Source organism: Chlamydotis macqueenii, chromosome 15 (assembly GCF_036417535.1).
Source record: "Chlamydotis macqueenii isolate bChlMac1 chromosome 15, bChlMac1.mat, whole genome shotgun sequence".
NCBI classification, from domain to species: domain Eukaryota; kingdom Metazoa; phylum Chordata; class Aves; order Otidiformes; family Otididae; genus Chlamydotis; species Chlamydotis macqueenii.
This window is the reverse complement of record NC_141570.1, coordinates 10,553,995-10,567,876: the sequence shown is the minus strand read 5'-3', so window position 1 is coordinate 10,567,876 and position 13,882 is coordinate 10,553,995. Positions and strand designations below refer to the sequence as shown.

The following is a 13,882-nucleotide window of genomic DNA, read 5'->3' as shown; positions in this document are numbered from 1 at the left end:
AAAGTGACATTAAACTATTTCTGCATTTTATAAAGGTGTTAAATGAAAAAATATTGAGTAAATTGAGGATTTCATATTTTCATGGTAGGCAACTTGGCATTTTCACTAATTCTTAGAGTCATTTTTATTATTTGCAAAGGACAGATGGAAATAGGCCCATTGGAAAATGCACAGCACAGTTAAAAGCTCATTTTGTACAGCGCTGAAGTTTGCTGTAACAGTGAACATGGCCTTGTTCAACATAATTTCCATTTGCTTCAGAGCTTTGTAAGTTGTGTGTTTATAAAGGAAATCGATACATACCGACTAGCTACCAACTGCCACATGCAAGTGCTTTTAGACTGTTATTGTCTTGCTTTAAAATTTTTGCCCGATTCTTTTAAACCATGCAATTTCTACATATATAAAAGAAATACTGTACCACATCCTCTCCCTAATTTGTTTCAACAATTTTAGACACAAAATATCAGTATTGCCTGTTTTAACATTCTTATTTTCTCAGGCAGCAATAAACAAGAGTTTATACTGAGGCAACTGTAAAAGATCACAAGCCCTCAAATGCTTCCAATAGTGACTGGAGAGTATTCAATTCCAGTGCAGTATACACTAAATTATTCTTCTGCTAAGTACTGTAAAGGTCACTTTGAATACAAAGAAGTATGACAAAAATCTACTAGATGGAAATATTCTCAAAAATACCTATTTGTGAGGCCTGTTGAACAGTTCATAGCAATTAACTTTGCAGAGCAAGTCTCACTGTCTTTACTGAGACGGTAATGGGTGTAGGAGTCAAACTATTTGAAAGTGAAGTTGATTTTTTTTTTTTTTTAATGGCAAGACTCAATAATGAGGCAATAAATGCAATACATAAAACTCCTCAGTATTATGGAGCTGCTGTATGACATACCAGTTTTATTAAGTATCACACCAAGGCAAAGAAATAACAAACACCTTTTCACTGAGGTGTCTTAGTCCTGGAACAATACAACACTGAGGTGTTTCATCAGGGTGAGTTTAGAAGGATGTATTTCTGTAATACTTTCACTATTACCCATGATCTGCAGGAGAAAATGTTTTCAATTGTCCTTATACTGAAACACTTCTGGGTCAGTACTGCATTAAAAGTGAAAGACTGAGAAAATGCAAGGAAGAGCAAGAAAGTGTGAGCAAAAGCAAGAAAACAGGCAGGCAGGAGTCAGAGACATACACATAAACAGATTATTTCATCTGAATAAAACCTATTTACATTGAGCACTGCTGGCAGATTTCTCTTAATAAGACCAAGTGCTGTAAAAATAAATATAACCTGTAGAAATGCAGCAGAGAGGAATAAAGAACTAAGAAAACTGTACAGTTTCTAGTACTTTTTACTTTAACAATTGAGAAAAAGATCAACAACTACAACAATTTTTTAAAATATCAAAATATATGGACTCCAAATTTTCACTTTGCTTAAATTTTGATCTGAAATGTAAAGGATTACAACATTTGTATGTAAAGCAGATCTCATTGCTAATTTTATGTGCCTTTTGTAATTCATTAGGAACTACACATAATATTCTTCCTGATTAAAAGTTGTCATTTAAGCTCTAGTGAGTAGTTACTTGACTGCTAACTTCTGTAAAACCAGTAACAGCAGAACCAAGTTGACATCAGCAGCTATCTTGAGTGCTGGTGGGTATTTGGAATATATCTCCATCCACAGCAACTGTCTGAAGACTATGAAGGCTGCTAATAGTATTGTATGATAACTATCCTAAATTAGGACATAATGGACTGAAAACACTTTGGCTGAAACGTGTACATATTAACTCAGAAGGGTTATCAGAAGCAAATCACACATTGAAAAAACATGGATGGGGAAGATGTAAATTCATGAAATAGATAGAGAATGGCACACTGTAGGCAGAGCAGAGGAGGAGGGGGGAACACAGGGAACGTGAAAACAAATTTGGATATCATTGCTCTGATTATAAATCAGATTAAGGAGCTTTTCTCTCTACAGTGCTTTTAATGGCATCTCTGTACTGCAGACTGCCCCTTGGGATCAAAAGGGAGAAGAGTAAATAAAATTTCTTGCTAGTACAGATACATTATTCTTCCCAGCATAGGCGGCATCTCCCATAAGTATTTCAAAGGAGTGTTTTTCCATACACACACTCTTAACTGACGTAAGTGTGCTGGAAGAATTCTCAAAGACAAACTAAGATTTGGTCAGTTATGTACTCAAGTTAAAACAGAGCTTCCTTAACTCTCCTGCAATGCCTTTGACATAGAATAAATCATAGAATAAAACTATGCTATAGTTTGCATTATGGAGGCAATCATCTTCCATAGATAATTGTCTTTCCCTAGCTCAATTTACAGATTTAGAATTTTTTACTGGTAATAAAGTAAGAAATAATTTTGCAAACCTTAGGTCTGAACAAACTAGGAGGATACAGGGCAGCTCTTTACCACATAGAAAGGAGTCGCAGAGTTACAACAAATGCCATCAGACATACCTGCCACACTTTTCCAATGACTATTCAAGTTTTTAGTGTCTTGTACTTTAAAGCTAGGATCCAAGTTTTAATTATTTCACAAATAACCTGTCAAATCCTAGATAGATCACTTGTAAAATAAAAACCTGCAACCATAACATCATCATCAATTGCCTGGATAAAACTAGCTTTATAAAGACAAATGCTCCTAGTAAGCCTCAAGTACCACTATTTCTCCGTATTTCCTTGCTATATTCAACCAATCTTTGTTTTAACATTAAGCATCTTGTGTCTCCCTCTCCTTGCTTATTCTTCCACACTTCATGTCTGTTTCTACTCCTCTTGATATTTTTTTCCTTCCTCATTTTCCTCTAACATTAATAACCCTCTCAACTAATCAGAGTAAGGAAAGGAAAATTTAATACATTTCTAGAATGCCACGTAATACATGTCTTCAATGTTGATATGTGCCAAAAACAAAATAAAAGACAATGTGACATCATAATACAATTCTTACAGAACGAAAATAGATGAAAGAATGAATTCTCATATACTTTGACCAAACAATTTTTGCCCCGCTACTTCACATTTCATTTAGATCAAAACACGTATGATGCTTTTTTATGTCAGGCCTCGTAGGTTATGAGAAACTAAAAACAAAACTGTCAGTTACAAAGTGAGAAATGCAGAAACCAAGAATAACAGTGAGACAACTTATGTTTGTTAAGAACAATCCACTCCAATTCAAGTAATTTAATTTTATCATCATCAATCATTCCAGAGAAGACTAGTACATTTTTGCAATGGAACTTCCTGTATTATCCGAACATGCTCATCAAATTTTACATATCGAAGGTATTTTTACTTCAACAATCATCAGTGCTTGGCAACACAGTTCTATTGAAAGATAAATATTGTGTAATGTCTCTACATAGTTTTATAAGTAGATCAATCAATTAACATAGCAATAAATTAGTTTCATTAGCATGTTTCAGGCATTAGGAGATGCTTTACTAATTAAAAGCCAGATATTTAAGCAAATGCTGTTCCCAGTTTGTTCATGTAAATTATATTCCTCTTTATCACAGTGCTTAGTTACTGTTATAGAACATAACTGAGACCTGTTAAAGAGATACTGAAGTCATTCAGTGCCAAGTTGATAACAGATGCAATCAGGTAAAAATCTGGCCACTAACCACAATACTTGAGGATGCATTAGCTGAATACTGTCATATATTCTATTAGAAGTTACAGATATGTACATGAATAGCTTTAAGAAGTATGCCATCACCAACTCATTCTTTGAGAAATTAACCTATTCAAAATTGCATTTAAGACTTCCTTACTTTGCATCGATAGTTTTGCAGTATTTCAGGGATTGCTTGTTTGCTTGCTTTTACTCTTACTGTTTATCTTACTGTTTTTATCTGACAGTGCACAGAATAATACAGCAGAATACTGGCATCACATACACTGCAAACTGAATGGAGAGGATAATTTTGCTGTCTCATTTTCAGCTGGCCCAAGAACTTCCAGGCTGCAACTGCAGACCCAGCATGAGTTATAGAATATGCAAAAAAAAAAAATTCAGTATAAAACCCATGTTACTAATACTAAACACCACATATCCGATATGCATAACTGATGCAATGCCTAACTAACTAAGTATATAACCATACCCTAACTAGAGGGATATCAAAGGAATCATTTCAATGAGTATTCAGTACTCGCGTATAAATAGTAATATCAATATCTGAAAATATTCCAAGCTAACTTGGAATATTAGTAAAATAAAACTTTCATTGCTGAGTTGATACAGATGGATGTATGTGTACAGGCTTTTACTTATTTATGTTATATAGAGAGAGTGTGGAATTAAAATAGGAAGGATTCCCATTCATTCAACGCATAAATTCTGTATTAACTATCATTTCCTGTATTTGTTTACACGCTAGAGAAGCATACTCTACAGTTATTTTGCTTTTTCATAGAATCATCTTTTGTAGCTTTTCGTCCAGAAAGGCTAGTTAAATAGGAGCTGTAGTGCTGCTACAAATACAGTACTCTCAGTCCAGCTAAGCAAGTCCTAAAGGGAGGAAATAATTACAGTATTTTACAAACCTCTCTGTAGCTATCAAACTGATTTGTTATAAGTCATTAAATTAGGCAGACAACATTAGAACATAACATGAGCAGAATAAGATTACAAACACAATTTCACCTTATTTGAGATCGAGATTTAAAGTCCTGCAGAGAAATTCATAAAACTAAAATTCCTTTAAAATTTTTATTTTACTTCATTAAAACCTCATCTCAATACTGTCACTGGCCAAGAACACAGTAAAAGCACCGTTTTAAAGAGTTTTTCTCCTCTACCTTTAAACATATATAAATTATTGTCTATATATTCAAATATCTTATTTAAAATAATATTCCACAAATATTTCTGTGAAGAGGCTTTAGTTTATTCTTTATTCTAAAACAGTGCCTATATGTGCTGCAAACTATCCCTTGTTGAGAGATGAAGCTATTGAACGAAATACAACCGATAGACTAGTTTGTAGCTAACTTTAAGTCTGAGCAAATGTTTTTATCCCTCTAAAATATTTTGAAAGTAACTTAGGAATGGGTTAATTGTCAATGTCTTCAAAATGAACTCAGATACAACATCCATAGGAACCTCACAGTAATTTTCTTTCAAGATATATTTCATTTATGCCTGAAAGCAACATTTTAATACTAGCAATGGTACTGTATAGAAATCAACATTATTTTTATCTCTCATACCTTTAATGTACACATTTAAATGTTCTCAATGACATACTGACAATTGCAACTGAAATAGAGATAAGAAAAACCCCCAAATCCAAACCAAACCAAACTTCTTCAACTCCCCAAGAACAAACATCTATTCTACCATATTATTTTAACTTTGTGGTCTGCAAGACCAAAAGAAGATACTTGGCTTTACATACTGTTTAGTGCCAAATAAATCCTAGAGGAATATTTCCAGGGCAACTTTTTTTTTTTATATTATTTTTGGAGTGGCTGATTGGTTGATATTGAAATTTCCCTGTCAGTTGGTACCTGTGTCTCTCTACTGCACTTCTCATAACTTTACCTTCCAGGAGGGAGAAAGCATTTACAAATGCGAAAGAGAGGTAGAAATAGTTAATTTTTTTACTACCATTTTACTCGGTGACTCAAAGACAATGGGCACAAAACACCTAAGAACACAACTTTTGCTATCAAACATGTTGCCAGTGATGAAATCCAGTGAAATTAAGATAATATATTTTTTCATTCAATTTTTTTACAATCCTCTAATCATCACGGAGATCTGATGACTCCTCTGGTGTTCAAATACATTCTGCAGACAAGTTTCTCAGAATCTGCTCTAGCCTCTTTTCTGGTGATTTACTGAGCAGAATCTCTGCTTCCTTTCAATCGTATGTTTGAGCAGTTACCACAAGAGAACAAATGTCCAGCTCTGCAGCTCAGCAGAACATATTATTAATAGTTATCTAGAAACTGTTGGAACATGTAGCTGTGGCCTAGAAAATGAGATAAAAAAATACTCAGCACAGTAATCTGTGAAAATATGCACACAATTCTGTTTATACAATTCTTGCATATATTTTAATCCAAACATTTGCATTGCCAAAGCAAAAGAGTCAATAAAGTGGCAGTATTCTTATTTGAGCAGCATTGCATTCTGGAGTGGTGTATACGTTTTAGTAGTTTCACACTGTTCAGGCTTTTTTTTTGTTCACATATAATATCTGTTTGACCAGTTGTATATTTAGCTAACACTACGGGCATTGTTTATGTAAAACATAACTCAAATTAAAATTGCAGGTTGAGATTTTGGGGAGTCATAGACTGATAAACTGTTTGAGGTTGGGAAGCACCTCTAGAGATCAATCCCCCTGCACAAGGTTGGCCAGGACTGTGTCCTGTCAAGTCTTTAATATCTCCAAAGAGGGAGTGTCAACAACTTCTGGGGAACCTGTTGAAGTGTTCAATCACCCTTACAGTTAAAAAAAGGTTTTTATTTTTCTTCTATTTCAGTTTGTGCCCATTATGAGGATGATGGGAAGATTATCTTCTAAAAATTGAGGATATTCAATACAGAAACCACAGAGATAAAAAAATGGACATCACAACATTTTAGTGTTTCTTTTCACAACTTTTTACAGCTTCCAGCTTTTTACCTACTTGAAATCATATAACCTATCATGATGATTTATGTTCAAAGACTCAGTTACATGGTCCAAAGAATTGTGATGCTTGTTGCCAAAGATACATCCTGTTCTTATATATGTATTTACCAAGAGCTAATGTGTGCGGGGGTTTTTTGATAGATTGATAAAAATGTGATTAAAACACAAGTGTGCTTGTTATAACAAGTTTTATTTATCTGTAATGTACCAATCATGAGTGTAAATAAATGTTAATTCAAGTATTAACAGACAGGCCTTCCCCAGCTAGCAGACGTAGCAATCTAATTCAGCAGTGCCAATTCTTGATTTAGGTTTTGCTCTGCATGGACTGAAAAATTTAACTTGTGATGGCAATTTTACTATTACAAAGAATTTGCTATTCAGCATGTAAACAGACAAATTAGCAGAGTCAGGATCTCTTTTTTACATTAAGACATTAAAGTGGACTATAAAGGAAACTATTTGACCAAACCTGTGACTGAGCTAATGCAGCATTAAAATTGAATTGAAATTAAAAATTATAAAGACTGACAACAGAAAGAATACGTTGATGAGAGTTCACAGCATAGGGAATCAAAACAAATTACATTCCATGATTAACCACTAACATTTGATACAACAATGAAGAGAAATGCTAGCAAACTGATTCATATTATTTTACTGCAAACTTTTAGCTGTATCTGAGTTTCAAAACAGAATTAATTTCTTTCTTTATAACAGTTGCAGGCTATTTCATACAGATCAACTAAAATGCTTTGCCTCATTAGATCTGTGCCTGATTGTATGAAATCACTGCACTTGGAAGGGAGAAATTCCCAAAGGAACAACATCACAACAAAAATTTTAGACAACATTCCTTACAGCATTTATTATAAACAGTGGATTCAGTCTTAGGGACATTAATCTTGTTTTCAGTTCATCATAAATGTACTCTAGGATCGAAATCAGATCTTAAAAGTGATTAATTAAAACCGACCCTGTAATTTCTGTCTATAGGATCCCTACTCAGACATAACCTTTATGGGATTTTTCATTTTCGCACTGAAGTGTGGTCATTTAATTTTGCAGTGAGAAGAAACTCTGTAACACTAGATAATTTTTTTTAAGTTTTATATTTCTTTGCTTTCTAATACAGGCCTAAGGCGCTAGAGACTTTTTACGCTTATCAAGACTGTAATTTTTTTCTCCTAGACTGAAGTATCACTACTATCTACAGCACAGTCCTATGACTAATATCTCAGTGTTTTGCAACTGCTAACTATTTCATTGATAAATATGTAATCAGCATCTATACACACGTTTGTGCTATAAAGGACAAATTAAATATATCAAAACTATTGTATGTCTTTACAGTGTTTTATCTTAAAATATTACTAAACCAAAATATTATTAAATCTAACAGAATATAAGAATTGCATTTAGAGTACAAAGGTTACAACTGAATAATGTAATAAACACTTCCTACGGTCCAGTATGTTCGAGATCTGCTGTTGACAAAGCTCAAAATCCTCTAAGGACGGACAATACTGGAGGAAGCTGGTAATATGAAGTGGGATTGAAATGCATTTTCTTCTAGATGCTTTTTCTTACTCACCAGCAGCGCCAGGTCATGACTCTAGACACTGAGAATTCAAATGATAGCCTAGAAATGATGATACTTTCTAAAAATTTCTTCCTTCTATCATTGTCTGAAAGTTCTTTAATTTAATACTGCTGCTCTAGCTGCAGAGGAAGAGTCTGATACCTCAGTAGAAAAACGCATTAAAACCCACTTTGTCTGCTGTAGATGAGGTATACAGTTATTTTGCTCAACAGTTAAGCTTTTCCAGAATCCCACTAATATTTCCATTAAGAACTGTCTACTCTAACTAAGAAACTATGCCAATACATCTGTTTTTGAGAAAAAGCTCCAAGGAAATAATTCACAGATACACATGGGAACAGAACCTTTTAGCCATAATGTCCAGATATGAAAGAATATTCTTGAATCCACTGTAGTCCATTGCTTCATGCAATGTGTTGAGAATTATGAAACAGACAAATGCAAAAAATTCCTCTAAAACTAAATTTTTTTGCAACCTATCTTATAGCTGTACCCAAAAAAGGTTAGCATCAATGCAGTGCATCATATTGGTGTTTACAAATTGTTGACAAATGGTTTTGGCAAATTTCCATGAGCAAATCTCCTTGAACAAATTCCTTTGCTTAGATATAATTGCTTTATTTTGTATTAAAATGCTTAACATACTAAATTGTACCCATATTGACAAAATAGATTACTTAAATATGCTGCCTTCTCAATGAAACTTTGCTCTTTCTGTGAAATTAATTGTATTTATCTCACTCAGTTCTCAAAGTAGAATGAAAAGATACTGTAATAAAATATTTATGTAACAACAGTGTATTAAGACGAAAAAACCACCTGAAAAGTAATGTCATTGCTTTTACATGCGTACTGTATTATTTCATACTTATAATCTCACAGTACGGTCATTGGTGAATTGTACAATTAATGATATATTTTTAAAAAATATGTGAAATCCTAATAATTGAAATTAAACAACAATTCAAAACCAAAACAAATTTTGTTAAAGCATGTAAATAATCCATCACAGTTCAAATACTGAACTGCTACTATGAGTATGTTTTCCATTGATTAAGGCCGAAGCTTCAAATTAATATTTCTAACTACAGTATCCACAGCATTTCCTAATCTAATAGCTTCTGGTTGAAACTGTTGCCCACTTTTGTCATAGTTTAATATTAGTTGTGTTGCTATCTTTATGACTGCTTGTACTGTTGAGGTAATGATAATTACTACAGCAACTAAATGTACACCTGAAACCATAATCATCATTTATTAAAATATCTTAGACCCCACAAAACTTGAATATTAATTTCTTTCATAAGCAAACTAGTTGAGGAGCAAAAACTAGCTAGCCTCAACTTAGAGATGTTATTCTGCATTACCGCTTGTCTGTGTGTAACTCAGGATGATAAATTATAACGCGCCAATGAAAAATGGGACCTTAAACAGCACACTGTTGGGAATGCTGCTCTACGTTTAAAGCAGCAAGTTATGAAGTTGACAAGAAATTATCAGTTCACTACTTCACATAGCTATACGTAACCATCTTAAAATAAAATATAATTGGACAGAAGAGAAAATTTAGTTGAAAATTCAATTGGAAATGTATTTTGTATTTGCCCTACTTTTTAAAAAACAAAATAAAGTACAACATGAAGGACAAGTCTCTTGAGATGCTTGTTCCAAGAAACATCATTTTGCCATTTATAACACCACCACCAAGACGTCTCATCAAATTGATTTTTGCTTCTTCAAATCCAGAAAAAACTGAAAAAACACAAATGCCACAAAATACATCTTGGCATACTTCCATTTATCTATTACATCTTCCAATACATACAGCTTTCTTGAAATAAAGTTTCAACTTGAAAAGGCCATGCAAACAGTACAGCTAAGTACGTATGCTTCTGCTGAAACACGCTAATTTTAAATTGGTTTTGATTCTGCAAATTGATCTATCTATAGCTTCCCAGACATGGATGCACAATCCCTGTGCAGAGCCTTGAGGACAGCAAATTTAATATGATGACTTACTATGAATGCGTGTTCAATCTATACATAACCTCTAAAGGTGTAGTTCTGAAAAATCATTCTACTGAAAAATTATTAGCGAAAGAAATAAGTTAACATCACTTTAGAAAAAAAAAAATCATTAATATTATTTCTTAAATAGCTCTAAGTATCATTTACAAAAAATGTAAAGAACAATGTTTACAGCAAAATGGAAATATTTTAACAGATTATATCTCTTCTATGATTCCATATCAAAGGGTTTGTTTTGAAATTCTTAACAGATGACTGTGTTAAACTATTTCTGGACATATTCAATACTGACATTAATTAAATCAGAACATGGGTAAACAGATTGCAAGATTCAACTAGGAAGAATTTAACAGCTTGACTCTTTAATTTGATTAGTAAGTACCCTAATAGTGTTCCACCCTTATAATCCAAAATAACTTTAAAAACAAAAATACTAACCTCACACAAACAAAAGCAAAACCAAAACTGAAAAAATAAAAGAAACTGAAAACACCTAATGTTTGAAGAGTATGTATGGATGCAGATTTTGAGGTCACTTAGATATTTTTGAAAGCTTTACACAGTTATTTTTGTTCAGTTACCATCTAATTAAACAAGAATTACTATATATGTCATATATTCCTTTAAATATAACAAAACCACTTATTTTGAACATGAACCTTCTATTTAAAAAACTACTGTTTTAAAGATTTTTGAGATGTTGGCATTATATTTTAAATTAAATTGTGATTAAAAAAGCTTAATATTTTCTTGACTACTTGACAGATACTTACACAAAAAAGGGCATCAGCTGAATAAGAGTCTCTTTTTTGGGATTGGCTGTGAATTCTGGCACAATTTGAATAACTTTGTTCATTACGTTCCTTAGGTAATTTTGTAGCTGCTTGCGTCGCTCTTCTACAAACTTTGCATCCTAAAAACAGACGGGAAAAATATAAATGGAACAAATAATATGTTTTTCAATTCTATAATGTAACTGAACAGTCCTAATATGCATAAAAGTTGATCTTTTGATGATCTATGTTTATTACATCTATAGAAATATGTTGGCAATATGTAAAAAACCCTTGACTCTGTCCTTCTTGGAGATAAAGGAAAATCATGCAACCTAATCAAAACCTGTTTCACAAAAATATCCACTGACAGGATGCTGAATTCTCTCCTTGGCAGAATGTCTCTTCTATGGACCAGAACTCTTTTCCTAATAGTAGATCTCCATAAAATACTGCAGTCTTAGAAAGGCAGTGCATAATAGTGGCATAGAGGCAGTGGCATAACAATTTCTGCAATTCCTTTGAGATTCAGAATTAGCAGTCTTCAGAGGAGGAAATACAAATTTATTCCCACAATTTCTTCACAATTCATACTTTTCAGATGTTGGGTGCAGAAACTCCAGAATGGATTCATATTTCTCCATTTTTTTATTATTATGTTAATAAATTATCGTTTTGTAATGGAGTTTTCATATAATAGATTGCTTTTTTAAAAATTGTATCACAACTCTCATAAAGCTGTTTACTGAAGTTGCTATAGGGTTTTAGGTCTCAGGATTTTATACTACATTAGCCCTAATAAATAAAGTATTTCTATAAACTCCACATTCTGCTGATGGACTTACAAATTAAAAGTCTAAGAATCAGCACAATGTTATACATCCTATAACCTACATCTAGCTTAAACTTCTTCCTCTGAAGGATTGCAATTACAGCAAACTATAATATAAAGTGTACACATTTCACACTAACACAAGACTATAACAGGTTTAAAATGAAATCAGGTGCTGGCTCGTTTGTGCTACAGCCAGTACACTATATCTCAGAAATGCAGGCATTCTGATCACCTGGTTTAATTGTTAGAGTACATTCTTTTGGTGCTAAGCCAAAACTATTATTAGACAATGACAGTTCTCAAAGGAAGATTATTATCTATAAGATATGTCTGTCCAACCTGTATTATTTATCTAAGTAAGAAAAGTCGTTGAAACAGATTCTTGTTCCTCGGACAAAAAAAAAAAAAAAGACAAAAATTATTCCTTCGTTAAGTAAAACACACTAATTCATCATCAAAACAAGGGATGTTCCTTCAAATTGAAGAGGACTGCTGTAGAGTTCCTAGAACCTTTATTGACATTTTGTTCTGTTCTTATCTCTTATTAGGAGAAGTTACCAGGAAGAGCAATATTTTTAGGAGACACAAGAACATGAGAAAAGATTCTGAATGACACTTCTCAAAGTAGGAAATTAAATTAGTAGAATTAAATTTAAAAAAAAAAAATCAACCAATTTTAAGGTACACTTGCAAATATTGGCAACTAACTCTGTATACTAAAAATAGCCTCATTTTTTATAATTTAAGGAAGTATTTTCTGCTCGCCTTTTATTTGCATGTGATTACTTAATAACATGTATTTGTAATTACTGTGACATTTATGATTGCTGAAGACATTCATACTTAAAGGATTCAAAAACTTTTGCAGTGCTTCTGTTGTTTAATGCAGTTCTTAAAATTCCAAAAATATACGTTCATTTTTTTGTTTTCTAAATATGAACTTACACAGATGTCCAGCTCTGTTTCACATTCCAGTTTTATATTAATACATGTAATAATCAAAAACAGTGTGAAAATTAAAAAACCTATGTATTATATGGTTTGCTATTTTTTTTTTATCAGTCACATCATGTGTTTTTCAGCAACATACACACACTACACAAACAAATTGTGTAGCAAGTAGTTCTAGTGTTAATTGATTTACTGATAAATGAAGAAAAGAAGCCTGAAAACTTCTGGAAGCTGACACTTTATTTAAAAAAAAAGCTGCATTGTTGACACTTCATGCAATCCACTCTGCAGAGTCACTCACCCAGTACTCCACAACTGAGTACAGTTACTACTCAAACGGAACAGAGCAACAGCTTGCTCCGTGCCCCGCTGCACTGACGAAGTCTGGACAAATGTGTGGAACAGAAGTCTATACAAGCTGTTGGGAAATGTTAAAGCAAAAATTTTAATATGTGGCAACACATAATATTAGGAAAAAAATGGAATATTAATAATAAATAAAAGTGTAGTGCAATACTAATTAACTAATTGACTAACACAAATTTAATTATTTTTCTTCTTTTCACTACAATTTTTGTTCCTATTGGACTCTTTGACTAACTCAAGGAACAGTCTTCTCTTCCCATCTTTGCACTCAAAGGATTCAAAGTATCACATCGTCACCTTGGTAGGGACGCTAATTTACTACCTCCAGCTGTGTGACGCAGAAGACAAGAAAGTGTGGCACACAGGAGATCTCGGAGAAGAAGTTGTTTGTGGAACAGCTGAAAGTTTTAACCACATGAGTAGTGGTGACGTCTCACACGTGAGATCATTTCAGTTACGGAGGAATACTGTCCTCTGGTCTTATTCAGCTGCCTGTAATGGGGGAAGGAGGAGTAGTTCTTTGCTCTACAAGCCAGCTCCCAGCGCAGACACAGCCTCCGATCAGAGCCATTCCAAAGAACTGGCCTCACCCCCACTACGCTTTCTTGATTCTACTTGCA

At 33.1% G+C, this 13,882-nt stretch overlaps 1 protein-coding gene across 3 annotated transcripts in view; it reads right to left on the bottom strand.

Annotated features, from left to right (window-relative positions):
* The window catches only part of SNX29 (sorting nexin 29), a 120,426-nt gene that overhangs the window by 22,725 nt on the left and 83,819 nt on the right, over positions 1-13,882 (bottom strand). Inside the window, exons 20-21 of one of the 3 annotated variants that reach the window (XM_086759796.1) lie at positions 11,111-11,250; positions 5,404-6,037 (exon numbers count right to left, since the gene is read on the bottom strand). In XM_086759796.1, the coding sequence (XP_086615922.1) occupies positions 6,004-6,037; positions 11,111-11,250 (174 nt within the window). In that variant the 3' untranslated portion in view covers positions 5,404-6,003. Of the gene's footprint in view, positions 1-5,403; positions 6,038-11,110; positions 11,251-13,197; positions 13,315-13,882 lie in introns of those variants that run through there. The other 2 variants (XR_015260206.1, XM_086759799.1) reach the window with 2 other exon arrangements.